This window comes from Candoia aspera, chromosome 8, assembly GCF_035149785.1.
Source record: "Candoia aspera isolate rCanAsp1 chromosome 8, rCanAsp1.hap2, whole genome shotgun sequence".
Classification (NCBI taxonomy): Eukaryota; Metazoa; Chordata; class Lepidosauria; order Squamata; family Boidae; genus Candoia; species Candoia aspera.
The window spans coordinates 26,911,026-26,930,759 of NC_086160.1; the positions used below are offsets into that span (position 1 = coordinate 26,911,026).

At 39.3% G+C, this 19,734-nt stretch overlaps 1 protein-coding gene across 2 annotated transcripts in view; it reads left to right on the forward strand.

Moving 5' to 3' along the window:
- VEGFC (vascular endothelial growth factor C) overlaps window positions 1-19,734 on the forward strand; it is a 60,414-nt gene that overhangs the window by 21,778 nt on the left and 18,902 nt on the right. Inside the window, exon 2 of one of the 2 annotated variants that reach the window (XM_063310068.1) lies at window positions 19,022-19,241. In XM_063310068.1, the coding sequence (XP_063166138.1) occupies window positions 19,022-19,241 (220 nt within the window). Of the gene's footprint in view, window positions 1-19,018; window positions 19,242-19,734 lie in introns of both variants that reach the window. The other variant, XM_063310067.1, reaches the window with a different exon arrangement.

A 19,734-nucleotide genomic window follows, 5' to 3' on the forward strand; every position in this document is an offset into this window, starting at 1 on the left:
CTTAGTTTGCCTGATCATTACATACAGAAAACATATTTTCTTAATATACTCAATACAAATACGGAGTTATTCTGGTAGTTGCAAATAGATAGCTAATGCATAGTGACTTTCGAGAAAACCCTGAATATCCAGCTAGAATTTTCTGTGATATAATGCTAGTTATTATCATGGAAATGAAACTTATGTATAGATAAATATTACACAGGGAACATCTTTAACTGGTCCCTACTAGAGATCAGACTACTATAGTCTGTTTATGCAGTGGATTTGATAAATCATTCAGTTTATAGGTCATTTAAGTGGAACACTTAAGCAATATTACTTGTGAAGTAAAACTTTTCACACATCTACAGTATAATACATTTAAGTCTTCATTGTCCAAAGGATGGTGCTGAGAGTTGGGCTGAATTTCAGGGATGTGAGGAAAATGTAGAACAATCCAAACTATTATATTACTTTCATTATTGTTAGTGTTTTTTTCCTCAGTGCTTCAGATGTTGAAAAATAGTTATATAAATGGACTGCTGCTTAAATGAAATTGTTTAACATATATATAATTTAGTCCATAAATTTCTGAAATTATAAAATTTAAGCGTTGGCAAGTTACGAGTGCAGAATTTGTAGTACTTTATAAAACAGGGTACAAATCTGAGCTTCTCAGTGAGGCACAGCTTAGTCAGTCAATAGGCTACAGCAGGAAATGTTATCCAGGGACTACTGGATTTTGCAGTACAACATGCCAGTAAAGTACACATTACAGTATCCTGCATCTTTATTCAATGTATCAGATAGGAGAATGCACTTTTAATTGGATGTTCCCTAATTGGAACACCTTCTTTATCCTTCTTCATTCTGGTGTCTTAAAATGTTTGGTTACAATAGTAAAATCTAGTACAAGCTAAACTAAAGGAAGGAGTAAAAACTGCAAGCAAGCAGTAAAAATATAATAAAGAGAAAATAACCATATAAAGAAGTGACTTCCAATCTTCATCACCACAAATATAAATACGTTTAGTCAATCTTCACCCTCTCTAAGGTTACAAACATTTATCTTTTTATCCCACATCCCATCTTTTATCTATAAACAAATCAATAAAACATCTTTTCACTCCTGGTGACAGCAGAAAGTCCATAAAGGCTTGCCAGAAGTAACAACATATCTTGTTTTAACCTTGATCAAATAAACCAACTTTATATTCCCTTTGTTTTATTTCTGATAGTCTTAATCTTTAGTTCATTCAAATATTGTCATAGGATTTGATTTCTCTTCATTTCTTCTTCGTTTCATTGCACAGAGTTCTTCAAGACATAATAAAGATAAATCTTTATTATGGTCAAAGACCAGCATAGGGAGAATGGGGTACAACCAGTTAAAACCTATCATCCATCCATCCATCCATCCATCCATCCATCACAGAAGTCTAAAAAAAAGGGGAAAAAAAGAAAAACCTAGAGGGAGGGGTAAGAGCATTAGAAGGGTGTAAGGGATTGTAAAGGTTAGTATATCTGTAAATACAGTTCTCTAGTGTGACAAAATAAATTTGTGGGGTAGATGGGTGGTGATAAAAATTTGATAAATAAAATAAAATAAATGCTAGTTTATGGCACCAGTCATCTGGCGAATTTTAAGCACTGTTGTGCAGAACCTGGCAAAATAGTATGTTGTGACAGGGTTGGTATCTGACAGTAGCAGGGAGGTGTAAAATTGCCTGGGTCTTTATACAATAATGGTAAGATGAGGCTAGTACAAATGTCTCTATAATACAGGCACTGGTGGAGCACATGCTCTATTGTTTCAATGTGACCAGAGTCACAGGGGGATTGTCTCTCCAGGTAAGGAATTTTCCTGTATCGACCTTCAAGGACTGAAGGGAGGGCATGACATCATGCCAGTGTGAAGGCCCTCCAATGGTTGGGTACCTCGAGTTCAGTTAAGCATGTCACAGGGGAGGTAGAATACCTGCTGGATTCACTGGCATTAAAGGTTGGGGACCTGGCTAAATTCAATTAGCAGCCTGTGTCTGCTACATGCTGTTTTTTGTTTGTTTGCTTGTTTATCAAATCTAGTTATCACCCATCTCAGAGAGCAGCTCTGTTTTATGAGTACTTTGGCCCAATCATATCCTTCGCTGAGTAGAAGACCTGGAGAGATGCCCAGGGATGAAATTTTAGTTGCCACTGCCTTTTCCCTTGTGAACTGAAAGTCATCCTTCATAATTAATGGGGCAAGGCCCAAGGAAGGGGAAAAAGGGATAATCTGAGCCAATAGTTGAGTATGACCACCCACACCCTAGCCTCTACTTTCATGAGGCCTGTCTCTAGTCTCAGGGTGGCACAGGAGACTGTGAGTTCTAATCCCATCTTAGGCATGAAAGCCAGCTGGGTGACCTTGGGCCAGTCACGCTCTCTTAGCCCAACCCACCTCACAGGGTTGTTGTGGGGAAAATAGGAGAAGGAAGGAGTATTAGGTATGTTCGCTGCCTTGCGTTATTTATAAAAATAATAAAGGCAAGATGAAAATTAAAAAATAAATAAAAATAAATTATAGACACATTTTGGGACTTGAAGGGCCAATCTTAGTTCTTCAAGGCTGTAACAAGTCTCTTTTGTATACCCAATAGGAAAAAATTATCCAGGTCACTCTCTTGATTTAACTTTTGTATTTTTCTTTTAAATTTTAAAACTTCAGCCATGTCCTGTTCAGACTATGAGGCGGCCAGGCAGATTTATATTAAAACACTCTTTATTAAATAACTATTTACAATAATTAAGTCCTTATGGTCAAGAGGCAGGCTGGTTCCGATCAAGGCCAACTGGGTAACAACGAGGAAACCGGCAAGGTTGCAGGAGGAGACTGTAGTAAAACAGCGGAGCAGGATTCGCTGACAGGAGCTGGAAGACTGGGAGAAACTAGGGCACATGGCACTACTGAAACTGGAGATGAACATCCATGATCACTCGAACTAGGCTGGCACCGGGAAGCTGGGTGAGACCAAACTGGACCCAGTGGACAAGTCTTGGCTGTAGCAGCAGGAGTGGACTGGGCTCGGTGACTCAGGCTGGACTGGAGACTCTGGACTGGTGACTCAGAACAAGGCTGAGAACTCGAAGCAAGGCTAGACTCAGCTGGAGATACTGGGCTGGGCTGGGCTGGGCTGGTTACTCTGGACTAAATACTCGGAACAAGGCTGAGAACTCGAAGCAAGGCTGGACTTGGCTGAAGATTCCGGCTGGAGATGTCATGAGTACTGATGGTGAGCAGGAGGGGGCCCCTATCCAGAGGGGAAAACACATGCGTAGTTTAGAGACTTTGAGCTGTTATTCAAAGAGATCCAGAACAGACCCGCTTTGAGTTTTGGGGTTTATCTATCTGGGTTTTCCCACACTTTTTCATTTTGGTAGGATTTTCTGTCTACAATAGCAGTAATAAACACTAGAGACTTTCTCCCCGTCTCGGCATGGTCTTTGCTTAGTCAGGACAGGAGATTAGGCAAATGACTAGGTTGGACTGGAGGCTCTCGACTAGGCGAAGGGCTTGAAACACGACCGGGCTGCACCACAGATTCTAGACAAGGTTGAAAACCTGATTCATGACAAGATAGATGTGAAGTTCCTAAGCAATGTCGGGCAACTGGGGCATTGCTAGGCTCGGCAGGAGATCCAAGGCAAGGCTGAAGGTTGAAAGCACAATGACGCTGTACTGGAGGCTTTGGACAAGACTGGGAACTGGAAGCGCAACAGGGCTGAACTGGAGATCCAAGGCAAGGCTGAGGACTTGAAGCATGATGAAGCTGGACTCGAGACTCTGTACACAGCTGGAAACTTGAAGCAAGGCTGGAAGTGCGACTGGAACAGCCACAATGGCGACGAAGAGGTCCGAAGCTGTACGCGAGGCTGAGGTTACTGGGTGCGAGAGGGAGAAGATCCTCTGTGGCAGTGGTTGCAGGATTCAAGTCCTCTTGGATAGGAAACACTGGCAGTGATTCCCCTCCAGCTACAGACAAGGTTTCCAACGTGGATAAGGACTCTTCTGCTGGAACTGCGAGTTCAAAGGATCAGTTGTCTCCGGCAGCCTGCTCTTTACACGTCTGCTTTTTATGCCAATCCTTTGTGCACCTATTCCCTTCTGCAGCCAATCCGGCTGCCTTCTCCTTTGCGTACTTTTCAGCACGTCTTTCATGCATGCTGATTTGAGGATTCAAATCCTCCTCCAAAGACTGACCAACCAGCCTCTGTGAATTCTCTCGTGCTGCTGAGTCATCTCTGGATTTCGCTTTCCCGGTTTCTGACCGGTAAGTTTCTGTTTCCCCCTCTGACTCAGAAAGAGTTTCACTTCCTGAGTCAGAGGTTGGCTGGAACCTCACAAGCCAGTTGGATCCATCCTCAGCCAGTGAAACATCCTTTTATAAGTCATTCTCTTGGCCTGTCAGTTGTAAATCCACTTTTGATACCATCTCTATCTTATCAGATAGAATTTGTTCTACATCTGTCATTTCATCACTAACATCTTTTGAATATAGTCTATCCATAGAAACAGACCTCACTGACATTGTTGATATTGTGGCTAGTATTTTCTGATTCCATTCTTCAAAAGTCTCCTCAGTATTTTTATTGTTATAATGTTTTGCAACATTTTACAGGCTTGTAAATATTTCCTCTTTAGTCCCCTCTAATGTCCAGTTTTTGAAATCATGAAATTGTCTGTCTGTCTGTCTGTCTGTCTATCAATTTTGTTACATTTTGTCTTGTAAAAACCAAAACAAAATCTATTTCCCAAGAGAAGCTGTTTTGTCAGATCCCCCCGATCAAAGATTCACAGAACCCCTTATCAGGGCATCTGCCATCGTTTCCTTCTCAATGGGTGTAGACTCTGTGTCGCCAGATGGGAGGGGGTGTGAGGTTGGAGTGTGAAGTGGATTATTATGGCTATGGGAGACATCAAGGACAATGACTTGCAATACCAAAATCATTAATCCGGTGACTGTACAATTGCAATTGCCTCCCACTCTTAAGCGACTTCACCCTGTTTTTCACTGCAGCTTGCTTAAACCTGCCCCGGAACGTTCTAAGTGGCACCAGCCTGCAGCAACCCCTCCACCCATTATGGTTGATGGCCATCAAGACTTTGAAGTTAAAGACATTCTGGACTCTCAATTTTATCGTAAATCTCTACAGTATTTGATTCAATGGAAACATTTTCCTGATCCTGAGTGGGCTGATGCATGTCATGTTAATGCTCCTATTCTAACAAGAAAGAATACCCTTCCAAGCCTTCACCCTACTAACCCTCTTTTGCATTCTTATTGTTTTACATTGTTTTCTCTTTAATCTTCTTGGGAGGGCAGTATGTCAGATCCCCCTGATCAAAGGATTCGCAGAACCCCTTATCAGGGCATCTGCCATCATTTCCTTCTCAATGGGTGTAGACTCTGTGTCGCCAGATGGGAGGGGTGTGAGGTTAGAGTGTGAAGTGGATTATTATGGCTATGGAAGACATCAAGGACAATGACTTGCAATACACCAGAAGCACCACCTGGATGGGTGTATGTGACATACTTTTGTGGGAAAGGGAACCAGTTAAGGGAATGTAGTTTTAAATCTAGGTTTAAGCGGGAACTCTCCATTCGCAGCTTGACCTCTGTACCATTCATTTCGCTTCATTAAATAAGTTAAAGGAACACATACTCCTGACTGTTATTGTGTGAATGCTCGAATGAACAGGTGCTGACATGTTTGTTATTTATAATTAATTCCAAAATCTTGTTGTACAAGTTTCAATATTACAATTTTATGGACCCTTTGTCAATTTTATAACTTTCTAAGATCAAAATCTTATGTAGCTTTTTGCTGTTTATTTCAGATTCTTTAAATTCTTAAGCTTATAATTAATTTTTTCTTTCATTCAGGATTAGAGGCAGACTCACCTGGCATTTTCAAACTTGTCCTTCCAAAGATAGCTTAGAAGTAGTTAATGAGCAATTTCCAAAAATGATTAGAAAGTGAGGTTTGTGGACTTAATGTCCTTTAAAAGTCTCTGCAGCGACTGTGTGCAAAATGGCTAATTCCATCGTGTCCCAGCACTCAAACCCATTGTAATGATTGCCTATTCCAATAAAAGGAGTCTCATCAGTAGTTACTAGAGAAAACTAATTTATTGAATGACTAGTATGCAAAGTACGAAGAAAGCTGAGAATGAGAAAAAGCGCGCCAAATACAAACTAAAAACCCTCGCTTCAAAACCAGCCCCGCCCTTCCTCCCTCCTAGCAACCACCCCCTCCCAGGTGTTAGCAACCATTACCCACATCGGCCCGAGAAAGTAACCTTGAACAGAATCACTAACCCAAACATACATTCCACAGTTGCAGTAAGAAGATTACAGCCTGGCACGGCTGGAAATTTCCAACCCACAAACACGGGTTAGAGAAGTGACATGCGAAACGTTACGATGTATACAGAACATTGAAACGATGAACATGACATATTGCCCCCCCTAAAAAATGCAAAACCAAGGAACAGGCTTATCAGGATAGGCAGTATGAAAACAGGTAAGGAAATTCGATTTATTTGGAACAGAATGCAAACACCGAAAAAGACGAGAATGAACATGCAGCAGGCCTGGCAACTATATATACACATGGGGCGGTCCCCGCCCCCCCCTTCCCACCCTCCGTTGTTCCTTGAGTCACCCCGGAATGCTCGATGGGTGACCCTGGGGCGAGATTGGGGTTAAGGTTGGCAGTTGGTTGTTGGCCGTCTGCTTCCTGGGTCTTGGCGCCTCGCAGAGCCTTAGAAGTTCCTTCTCTCCTTCCTCCCCTGGAAAGGCATGACCTCCGTTGCGATGCGTTTTGGGATTGCAACGAGGTCGTGACATACTGCCCGAAGGAGACTCTAAGGCGCGGGGTTGACATGATATCCCCTCGCCAGCAACGGCAGCCGCCGCCGCCAATTCGCGCTGCTCCTACAAGCGCCCGCCCCGCCTCGTGCCACCCCGAGCCTCGCGGCGATGCCTCCGTCTCTCCCCCATCTTCGTGGCCTCTGCATCCACACCGGTTCAGGGGCGGGCTGGTTTGCCGATGGTGCGCTCTGCCTTCCGTTGCTTTCTCCTCCTGCACTTCGCCATGGTTCTTGTCTCCGATACGAACGGGGTAGAGAACGAGCTACTGTGTGCTCGGCCCTCCGCCGCTGCCTCCTCCTGCGCTCTGCTTAGCTGCTGAAGCCAGCGTGTTTCCATGGCGCCGAGTCGTACGCCCGCTCGGACGCCGCCCGTGGTCTGGCTGCTCCGCTTCCGACCTCCAGCTCTCGGGTTTGTGTCTTTGTTGCTGACGCTCACCCGGCAACCCTCCGGTAGCTCTGAGAGTCCTGCAGCACCCGGTCGCCTCCCCTTCCTCCTCCGAGACCAATCCTGGATCCTCCTGGGCTTCCTGCCCCTCTAGGAGTCTGATCTCTCAGCGATCGCTCGGGCCGCGGGGTAGGACGACTTGCCGCCGTGTCTCCGTTAGCCACCTCTCCGTGGGTCGAGTTGTTCCGTCGGCAGCCTGAGTTCCTCACAGATGTCGTCTCTGGATAGATGCTGGCAGGAAGCTGGGATTCTCAGCTTTATGTAATGATTGCCTATTCTGACATACTCAGTCTCACAAGGGGGTTCTTTATGAAAACTGATTTATTGAAAGAATAGTATGCACATACGAAGAAAGCTGAGAATGAGCAAAAGCGCACCAAATACAAACTAAAAACCCTCGCTTCAAAACCAGCCCCGCCCTTCCTCCCTCCTAGCAACCACCCCCTCCCAGGTGTTAGCAACCGTTACCCACATCGGCCCGAGAAAGTAACCTTGAACAGAATCACTAACCCAAACATACATTCCACAGTTGCAGTAAGAAGATTACAGCCTGGCACGGCTGGAAATTTCCAACCCGCAAACACGGGTTAGAGAAGTGACATGCGAAACGTTACGATGTATACAGAACATTGAAACGATGAACATGACACCCATGGAAAATTGCTATCCTGCAGTCTCCTCACAAGGAGCAGCCATCTGGAGTGCATATGAACGATCTCCCATCCTCTCTTTATCCAGAGGTTCCAAGGAAGCAGTCTACTCACCGGTTCCTTGGTCTTCGCTGCGATCGTTGGCTCTGCTTTCGCCATCTGCATTTCATCATACCTCCCCCAGAAGTCAAATACAAAGTCTATTTCCAAGATAAAATAAGTAAAAGAAAGTATGTGCCATAATACATATTACATTACATTACATATTAAATACAATAACGAAATACATATATGTTAAATACAAACAGTCAGATTAATACATCGCCTTTACACAATACCCCAATCTGTTCAATATAATGGATTCTTAGCTGAACTGCCTTGTTTATAAATTCAGCAGTTCTGCTAACAAGGTATACATTAGAGCGCAGGAGGAAATAGGACAATTTGTAATTCAGGTCCCAGTGAGCTGTTCTTTGAAGTAGGGATTTTTAAATAACTAAGCCTGAAAGGAGCATACCGTTGACAATCAGAACATGAGCAATATCTCTGATGGCTGGGACATTGCATATACATGTCCTCTCATGATATGGCAAGTGATGGAAGCATGCATGTTTGGCCATGGAATCCAGTATCTCAAATCTTCGTCTAGAATAGGCCCTTCTTAGGAATTGTGTCAAAATCATTGACAGGTATTTTTTAATTTGGAAAATGGTTTTGCTCTTAGCCAACCAATTTAAAGATCTATTTTTAATTGCCAATAACTCCATGTCTGTTTGGGCACTGATACCTTGGACTCTCTTGTTTAAAAATTTCCTTTGCCTGGGAAGCAATTGAAAGTAAATACTGGATGGAAAACACATGCTATAAAATTACTAGTAAGTCGACTGACCCAGAAGGTGGGCTGATCATAGTATCTTTAATTTGCACATATGAACTAATATTTTTTTGGCAGAAACCCCACCCACTTCACATATGCCTTTAAAGCTGAACATGTTGCCAGATACAGATTCCTTCCACACCATAGAAAGTATATGTTTAGTATTTTTTTATCTTTCAGTCTTTTATGCTCAATACAGGTAGTCCTTGCTTAATGACCATTCAAAGTTACAGCAGCCTTGGAAATGGTGCTTTATGCCCCATAGAGCACTTCTGGCTGCCGTGAAACATTGCACCACCCCCCTGCAGTCACATGACTGAATTTCAGGCACTCAGCAACCAGCTTGCATTTACAATTGGTTGCCTAGCACCCCATGATCATGTGATCTCCATTTACAGTCTTTTCTTCTGGCCTCCCCAGTAAGTCAGTGGGGAAGCCAGCAGGGAAGGTTGCAAGCGGAGGGTTTGGAGGGGAGGAGAAACCCTTCATGGAGCCCCAGGAACTAAGCTCAAATCCTGAAGATTTCTGCTTCTTTCCTCTAGCCCCACCAAGGATTTCCCCTCCGTTCACGAAGGGGAGGAGAAACTCTCATGGAGTTGCAGGAAAGAAACTCAAATCCTGAAGATTTCTGCTTCATTCCTTGAGTTCAACCAAGAATTTCCCCTCCATGCACAGAGGGGAGCAGAAACCCTTCAGCAGGCAGCTCTTTCACTCTGTCCTCTTAACAACAAGGGAGATCACTTAATGACCACAACTGGGAGTGCTGGGATTGCAGTCTTTGAGCAAAGTAGTCACATGGGTGTCTCATTAATGACCAATTTGCTCAACAACTGAGATCCTGGTCCCAATTGTGGTCATTAATCAAGGACTACCTGTATTGAATATGTATATACTTATTGGCTGCATTATGCTGGTTTATACAGTAAACAGCTGAAAAAAATCATGTTGCTTAAAAATAGAATCTCTAGATCTTTCAAATATATATTTGATAAACTGAGAAGTATGCTAAATAATTTTAATAATTCATGTGATCATTAATTATTTTATGAAGCAATACAGTGTTATAAATTTAAAGCTTTCTTTGGAAAATATGATGGCAGACGATTTTTTATTCTAAAATATTTTTGGTTCCAGAAATTATCTGTTCCATACATCTGTCCAAATTCTAATGAGTTATAAGTAACTTACAGTCTTTTTGCCTATTGCTAAATTTTATGAACACTTCGAAGAGTTGATATGGAACACTTTCAAGTACTTGATTATGGCATTTATATGGTACACTAATCTTTATATAGTGGTTTGGTATGAAATGGGATCCTCTATTTTGCTTTAACATTATTACATAGCACATACTATTCAGGCCTATTCACTATGAAATACTTTTGTAAGATTTTACCATCAAAGTTGATCGGGTGGAAGCCTCTGCTTTATTATTGTTTAATAGTATTTTATGTTCTCAGTTTTTAAGTTTTCTTTATTAACTGATTTTGGCAACACTGGATGTTTTTATGAAGAAATCAACCATGAAAGCTTATTTCTTACTATTGTTTATGATATCCAACAGTTATGCTGTTTCTGACAAGAGTTTAAACATTATTAATTAGAACTTAAACTTAAGTAACTGAACTTTATTCCAAAACAAATGGCATAATGTCATAGGACATGAATTTAGAACTATTAAACAATTTCTGTACAGTTTACAGATCCAAGCAATACTGTTAACTGGAAGACCACCAGTTAACTGAAGATGTTGCCTAGTCTGGCAATGAAATGTTTGCAAGAAAACAACAAGGCGCAGAGAGCACGAAGGACTCCACAGTTCAACCCTGAGCTACAAATATTCGCTTCGATTAGTGCAATGAATCATTCATAACAGCACAGTTCCTGAATAATTAGTAATAATGACTCAACAAATACTAAGCAGAGATATGAATGCAAAGTAATGAAAATCCACTCATTTCTTTAAAAAAGCAGTTTGTTTCGTACATAAAAACTTCCCTTCCTCTGGAAGAATATGGTATTCATAAGCCTGCAGAATATACTTTAAATGATAAAAATTAGTTTCAGTTTGCATCCAGAGCTGGCTTCATGTGGAGAATTGCAGTAGGACTTTTGTGATGAGTAAGATTAGTCACCTAAGGCATTGACTTTCCAGAATGAAAGCAGCACATTGTGGGTGCCTGCAGTATCTCTTCATATAAGCAGCTGCTGTGAGCAAGTCACACTTTAGTGGAGAAATGCGTAGGAGAAAGCATGAGATGGGAAGTTGTGATGTGGGTAGAACTAAGTCCCTCTTCTGCTTCGAGCAATTGATCTTCATCAGTTACCCATCATCACAATCCATGTGAAGTACAACTATATCTTTAGTCCAAAGATTCCCATATGTAATCCACTATTATGTCCAGTAGATATGGCTGTTAACAGAGGTTTTGTCAGTAATGCAATAAAACTAACTTCCTATACATTTTTTTATTCCTTTCTGAGTCCAAGATTTTTATTCTAACACTATATATTTGGAAATCAATTCCTATTAAGAGAATGTATTTGAAGGTGGGGAGGGCAAGGAACATTAAAATGAAAGGTAATTCTAGGAAATGAACTCATTGTTTTCCTCTAATCCTAACACGGCAGAAGGGGTGACTAAAGATAAAAAATGGACATTAAAATATGTTTCTTTTCAAATCTAATTGTATGCTAAATTGAAAATTATGTTTCTAAATGTGTGAAAACTGGACTGATCAATTATTCAAATTAATATAGAAATATGTATTTTAATCTTAAAACTGACTCTTTAGTAAAGTATTAACTTAAAAGACAAATGTCAAATACATATAAGGTAGTACAAGAGAATTATATGATTTTTTTCTAATTGGGCATAAATTTTATTCAAAATGCTGAGTTTATTTTAGACAATTAAAATACAGCATATAAATTTATTTTACTGCAGAATGCACAGTAGGAATGCTATAGTTTTAATAGATTGATATTATTTAGTTACTTGTTTGCATTAGAAGCAGAAGATGTTAGCCCTTTGAAGCTGGCATGGTAAAGAAACAGAAATAGCAGGGGATTCAGAAATGTTCTATATTGTTGTAGGGTAAATTAATTAAGCCTGACACAATTTCTATCTATCACATCTTATATCAAATAAATTAACAGGAAAAGGACCAAAAACCATTAAGTCCAGCTTTTTATATGGGCAGGAGGTGGGCAAAAACTTAGTAGAAAATCACATCAAACCCCCCATTACAATCTTAGTTCCATCTTGCCTAGGTACATCTGCTGCACAGTGGTACACAACCTTGGCCAAATCTCACTGTTCCTTTAAGATGTAGCTGCATGGCCTTTTCTCTTGGAGAAGGTCAGATAGTCAAGGAACAATGGAGGCAGGACCTTCGGAAAGCAGGTGGCATGGCTGATAGCCATAGAATGCTTGAACAGGAGACATGCTGTTGGAGGAATGCAGCAAGTCATTATAAGAAAATTCTGCAAGAAGCAATAGATTAGTCCAATTGTTCTAAGAGACTTAGCAATGCAAATATTATTTGAGTAATGCATTCATCTTTTCCATCTATCCATTCAATTCTGGATGGTGAGAGAATGATAAATCAATAAGAATGTCCAGCAAGCAGAAGAGGACCTTCGAAAAATTAAGAGCCATAATCCAATAAGACATGATTGACTAAGCCCTTATACTGAAAAACATGGTCTAGAAAGAGATGTACTTTGCTGAGCAGGTGGGAGACCCTTACCCTTACCCTTGGTCCAGAAGAGGAGGGGAGCAGCTGAAATAGACCATCTGATTTAGCAGTGACAGTCTTGACCAGGTGACAGATATAATGACACATAGTCTTTGACATCTGCTCTCACCCTTGGCCACCAGAACCTTCTGGGCACTAGATGCAACATTTTGAACACTCCCTATGTCCTGCAGTTTTATTGTCATGGGAAAGATGCAAAACCTCTTTGAGAGAAAGACAAATGACAGTTGTAAAACAAATGCCCTTCAATCACATAGAAAGGAAAAGAATCAATCTAGAGGTAATCCACTGAAGCCCTGACATATGGGTCCTGGTGTTGTAAGTGAATCCAATCTACCAAATCTACTGCCTGCCTTCCCACCCCTAGCTTCTCTGGAGTTCTTCTGACTGTAAGACTGTAATAAATATAATAATAAAGTGTGTATCTTTGGGGGATAAAATTGTTTAACTTTCAGATTGTGATGTGTGAGGAAGGCTAGGGAATATCATATTCAGGGTTGTGTGCAAGTGCATCTAGAAGTTTGTTCTGTGAGCTAGAAACATAGGAGTTATAAAAGAAAGAAAGAAATGGAAGGAAAATTGAGCCCAAGTAATCTGGTGTTGAGTCAGGGTATGTGTCTTTTATAGATGCTCCAAATTCTTAGGATTTGTTTGTACCTGTACAGAGTGAATTGTGTCTTCTAAGAAATTTTTCCATTGTTAAAATGCTGTTTTTATGGACAGTGAGTCTTTATTGAAAATATCATACTTCCTTGGTAGCAGCTGGGTTGGAAAGAAACTTTCTAGTTCACTCAGAATAAGTAACTTTAGCGGGACAAGCCAAGGCTAGGTATCCAAGAGCCCCACAGTAAAAACACAAACCAAAGTCCCTCCTTTGTAGTTTTTCTGTTACAAACAAGGACCTTTTCACCATGGCTAGTTGCGTGGTTTCTTTGAGGAGGCAACAGAGGGTAGGAGTAGGGGTGACAAAAAGCTGTAAAGCTTCCTCCCTGTATTATTTCCTCCATGTCTCAACTCTTCCAATCACCCATCAATTAACAAGGAATGCTGCAACAGTTCCTCCAAATTTTCTTATGTGCCCTGCCTTACTAATTTATTAAGTTCAACATTTCATCAGAAAGTCCTTCTCAATATTGGTTGATCAAGGCAAGATCATTCCATTATGGAGTGTATAGCATACAACTAGAAATCAACTCACAAACGTGGTGATTTCCTGATCTCAGCTTGTGCAACTCCTGATCTGTGGTCACACTCCTGGTCAGACATGAAAAGCAGTGCTAAGTCTTTGCATGAAATTTTGATAGTTGTATAGGATGGCATCATTGCTCTCATTGAGTAGAACTGCCATCTGGTTGATCCTTGTTTTAGCAGATTGAGGACTAAGGTGAGCTTGGTCAGGTTGGTAGGAAATTCCACTGGCATGCCACCATGAACAATTCAAACAGAGTTGTGAAAGCCAATAATTGATTTTGATTGCCCCTTCCCCCAACTTCTCTGTTAGATTTCTAGGAGAATGGAACATCACTAGCTGTGCAGCAATTTGTAGAGCCACTCCTAGATGAGGTAAACCCTGTCCTACATTCTACTTGCTGCTGATGCTGCAATAATGCCTTAGCCATTTGTTCTTCAGAGAATGGAGTGCCTCAAGAATATGTCACCAAAGGCAAAAGACTGATGCCTTTCTGTTGAGAGAGCAGGAAGGCTTCAAAATTTATGTCAGATACAAGCTTTTAAAAGGGAGTTGCTACTCAAACAAGATAGTATTCTAATGTTTGAACTGAGTTTACCAAGTATTTACACTAACTCTGTTTTATCCATATGCAGAATTTAAAAACCAGTGGCCATTACTCAGCTCACATGGCTGCTCACATAGGGAATGGAAGTGAATGTATTCACTGAAAACTGAAGTAGACAATTACATCTAAATCATTGGTTGCCTATAGTTTTTTTCAAGCAAACTGTAGTTTTGGTAGTAATTTCACAGCTAGTTGTCCACTTTTATATACCAACTCTTCAACATGGAGTAAGCATTTTTCAGATTAATTCTTAGTTTCTGTCACCAACAGTCAAAACAATGGCCATAATTGTGACTTGCTAGTATATTGTGAATTCAGTCATAACTATGGTTTTCCTGTTATACATATGGCATGATGTCTGGACTGACTTACAGATTCATGTTTTTCTAATGTACCTTATTCTTATCTGTACTAACTATAATTCACCATGGCATGAAGCAACATGGGCTGACCATGGTTCAGCCACCAAAAGCTAAGAACAATTGGGTCTGCTTTGTATTTGAAGAGTATTTTGCCAGTGTGAAATACCAAGACACTAGCTAAAATTGATTTTTAAAAAATGCTGCAAACACCTAGTGGCAAGTCTATCAAGGCCCCAGGAGTTGACCTTGACTTAAGGAAAACTTCATCTTTACCTCCATTTGTTCATGTGTTGCATTTTTATTCTAAAATGTGTAAAGAAAACAAAAAGCACTTTAGACTTTGGATCTGAGCCATATTTAATACCTGTCAGGCCCAACCCAATTTCTGCTATGCAGCTTGTAGCACATTTTTATATTATATTTTTGGAGTTGTCTTGCAATTGAAAAGGTGAGAGGAAAAACAATTTGGGCAGGATCACCAGTCACCCATATCTCTGGAAAATTATCACAGTGAAAGAAAAACCAGCAGCCTCAACAAGATAGTTTGGTTTTTAAATAAACAATAAACAACATTATTCCAATAATGAGTTGGCTTCTGACTCATCTAGGAAGGGAATGTCATTCATTATCACTGATCAGAGCACCAAGGATCTCCAATATGTCCATTCTTGCAAGAAAAGTAGACAGTAAAAAAATCATGACTATTTGATTTGGAGTATGAATTTGTTCATTTAATAAGATTATGGTATATATTTTCTCCAGAACTCTGTGGAATAGGATTATAGTCTGTCAAGTTGCTTCATAGGGCTATGCTGGTCTTCAGACAAGAATTGTCCATCATGGAGAGTTCTAATTCAAGTAGATGTTTGATTGTCAACTTTGGAAAAAGAGCCACAGAAATAGTGTCTAGAGGTGCTTCCCTTTCAAATAAATACTGAATTCTTATGAGACAAAATCAACTGCAGAGTGTAAGCATTCATACAAATTTGTTAATAACACATTTTACCAGGAAGAATTCTAAATTATTCTTCCGAACTTCATGATCAGACCACTCAGGAAGTAGCCTATTTGTTTGGTTAATATCTTAGTTCTAATTTAAGAGAGAGAGAGAGATATTACTACCAGTATACTTGAATCTGTTCCTGTGATCTCTGATGAAGATCTGTCAGGAACTAATTTTGCACACTGAAAGGCTCTCTTTGAAACATAATACAAAACTACTAAATCCTTGCTTCTGACTCTTTGTCGTAATCTTTATCATCCTTGTGTTATTGTCAACAATCTATTAATATGAACTTGAAAGCTGAATTTCACATTGATGCTCTTTAAAGCACTACCATCCCCAGTTATGACTCTTGCTATCTTTGAGGTGTTTACAGAAAAATAAATAATTGCTATGCACAGACACTGTCTCTCACTCTCTCTAGCTATGTTTAGTTTTATTTGTATATGGGATTATTCTTGAACATAGTAACTTTTTGGGCCAAATGGTTTTACAACATATGGGATCAAGAAGAAAATGTCAAACTTCATAGCTGCTAAGAAGTCCATGTTAGGCAAGTATGTAGAAGAATGAACTGGCATTAGCAAGACACTTGGCTTTCTGCCTGCTACTGCATGGCTTGTATTAGGCATATAAATTCAGCTTTCTAATCCAAGTTTGCCTTAATCTGCTTCCTATTATTGTTTACATCTGTAGTTGATAACTCTTCAGATATATAATTGTACAAAATAAATAAACCATTCTGAGCAGCAGAGATTACTTTGACCAAAGTGTTAGAGGGCTGTAAGCTTATGTAAGCTTCTTTTCATTGACTAAATTGTTTTGTGCTTTATTTAATAGTTTCTTTGTCATTTCTGTTGCCACTTTGAATAGTTATCAGTACTTGGCACCAGGATTTGCCATCTGGTTTCATATTTATACTTACAATTACTTCCAAATTTTAAAAGTAACCTGTATTTTGGATTTAATATAACTGTATGCTTCTACCTTCAACATTTTATTTTCTAGAAAGATCTACATTGAAATAAATACCATTTTGTTTTGTTTTGTTTGATTTACTAGCAAAACAAATGGAACGTAATGGCATCAAAATAAATGAAAAGATACTTCTACATTTCTATAACTTTTAAAATATATGCAATAGTATGATAACCATTATATAAGTATAGCTGCTTTGTGGATTACTACTGCTCAGTTTAGTTCCAGCCAGCATGCTTGCTTCCAAAATATAATTATATCTGTTCAGGTAAAAACAGATTTAAAAAGTTGTCAGACATTTCTAAATTAGCAATAACTATCCAGTGAAGTTAGGGGGAAAAAATCAACAGAGCCAGGCTGTTCCTGCCAGAATAATCTACTACCAGACATAGCCAGAAAGAAAACAACAGAAAAGAGCAAATCAATAAGCCAGCTAAATCCTCTCAAATACTGTATAACAACGCACTCTGAACAACAACACTATTTTTACTGAGCTTGGATAGTAAATCCATATCGGCCACCACCAAATGTTAAACTACGCCACAGTAATACAAGTGTAACGAACCCAATCCTGCACCAGTCCAACTGGCAATTCTTCTTGCCTATCTTTTTAAATAATTCCATTACAGATCTAATAAAGTTGCCAACAACATCAGAAGAATGTACACTGTCTCATCCTTCAGTGTGATAGATGTTAACCAAAAGTAACTGACTTGACACTGCACAAACTGGCTGTGAGAACATTTCACTTTCAAGTATCCCTAAGCAAAAAATTGCAGTCTGATTTCATTACAGAAGGGCTGGATTAAAATTCATTAATTCAACAAAGACCAAGGATTGTTACCAAATTACATATGTTAATCTGCACTGCACAATGGCAATATCATTGTCAGTGAGTTAATTCAAAGCATGATTGTTCTTGTTTGAAGACTATCATATTGACTTGTATTACGATCAACAGTGGCAAACTTTGACAGTTTCAAATGTTAATCAGCTCAGTTAATGATTAATAATACACTGCAAGATTGTATCACATTGAGCAACTGTTTAATAAACTATCTTTAGGTATATCTTCTCATCTGTATCATCTTTATTTCATTTTCTTCTGGCTTATATTTACTGTTCCTTCCTTCTGTCAACCATGGGCTGTCACTATTCTCAGGATACCAAATCAGGTAATTTGGACCAGACTCTGCTCTACAGAATAATGGACTATGCTCTATTTAATAATTTGTCTTTAACTGATTGAAAGCGAGGCACAGTGAGTGAATGACTCTTTTCCTTTCCTCCCCAACTGATCCCCTTTTTCTCCCTTCCTTACTAATCTGTGCTAGAGCACATAAGCTCCTGATATCCTTGAGAAGCCAGCTGTTATATCTTTCTGCACATATTCACCACCCAGTCTCAGTAGGAAGCTGTTATTTCAGCACTCAGTGTTATTTCTGTGGCCAGTTTAAGTTAGGTTTTTTCCTTATTCTGCAGTGGGCATTGAAATAATTAATTTCCCTTTTACTTCTTTGTTTTCATATAGCCCCAAATCAAAATATTAATGACGGCCTAAATGGCATATATCAGTAAAGGTATTCTTCATCATTAAATATATTGTGCGCCTGCACAACCTTCCTTCTATATTGATGGGAAAATATCTGATATATCAGAAAATATATTTATGAGCGTGCATAAATAATGTAAGATGTACATAGTAGAAGCAACCAAGACTAAGAGGGTAGCATTGTGAGCAGCTGATAAAAACTAAACAGCATCAAGGCTGGGTGCATTTTACTACAGTGAGTGTTGTTCCTTCCACTGTCACTGCTTGTTTGTTTGTTTGTTTGTTTATATTGTATGATGAAAATAATTCCATAAATGCCATCCTAATTACCCAAAGGATTAATTTTTAATTCATTTTTCTATTTTCGGATTTCATGCAAATAAATAACACAAAGAAACTTCCAGCATTAGAGCAAAACTTTCTATAAGTTTATTTGGAAATAAAAGCCCATTGCAGTGTGAGAGGCACAGGAAGAAAACTTACTAATTTTTATCTAAACCTTACTTATTGTTCTGTGTTCATATCTCAGAGGGCAGTTAATTTATAGCATTAATAACACAAATTTATCTTTTCTTCCATGAACATGTTAGAGGAACGATTTTATTTTATGTAAATTTAGCCATTAATTTGATTAATATGCATCAACAGTTCCCTAAAAAGTCATTAAGTTGGCTTTTTTTCTTAATTTTATTTTTTTAGCAGAATTATGCAAATAAAGAGTTGGAAGAACAGTTGCGATCAGTATCAAGTGTGGATGAACTCATGACTGTACTTTATCCAGAATATTGGAAAATGTTCAAATGCCAGTTGAGAAAAGGGAGTTGGCCACACAGTAGGGAACAATCCAATTTTGATGGAAGATCAGGGGATTCAAGTCCAATAAAATTTGCTGCAGCACATTATAATACAGAGATCTTAAAAAGTAAGTAATGTGATGTCTACCAAGTATTTTAAATGTGTGTATAAGTATGTATGTGTTCTTTCAAATACGTTTTAAATTCTAAGCATTAGGGGAAAAAAACAGTAAAATATATTAATATACGATTTAACATGCTCAGAACAGCAATTCTGCCTTAATGCCTTAAATGCAAATAGTTTTTTGAACTTCATTTACTATGATACTATGATAAAAAGGATACGTTATAAATGTTCATATCAGTCATAGTCTTCTATAGGAGAAGAAGAATCAAGGTAGGTAAGGACAGGAAAGATGGGTATAGTATCTAGGCTAGAAGAAATAGAGTCAGAACTAAAAAGAGGGGTATGCCAATTCCTTTTGTAGGCAATTGACAAACTGTATAGCTCTGAGAAATGGGAAGAATTAAGACCAGTGTCAACAAGCAATTTCTCCTCAATTGATGTTTAATAATCTTTTGATCCAAGAGATTTAACAGCTCCAGCTTCTGGTGAAGCTA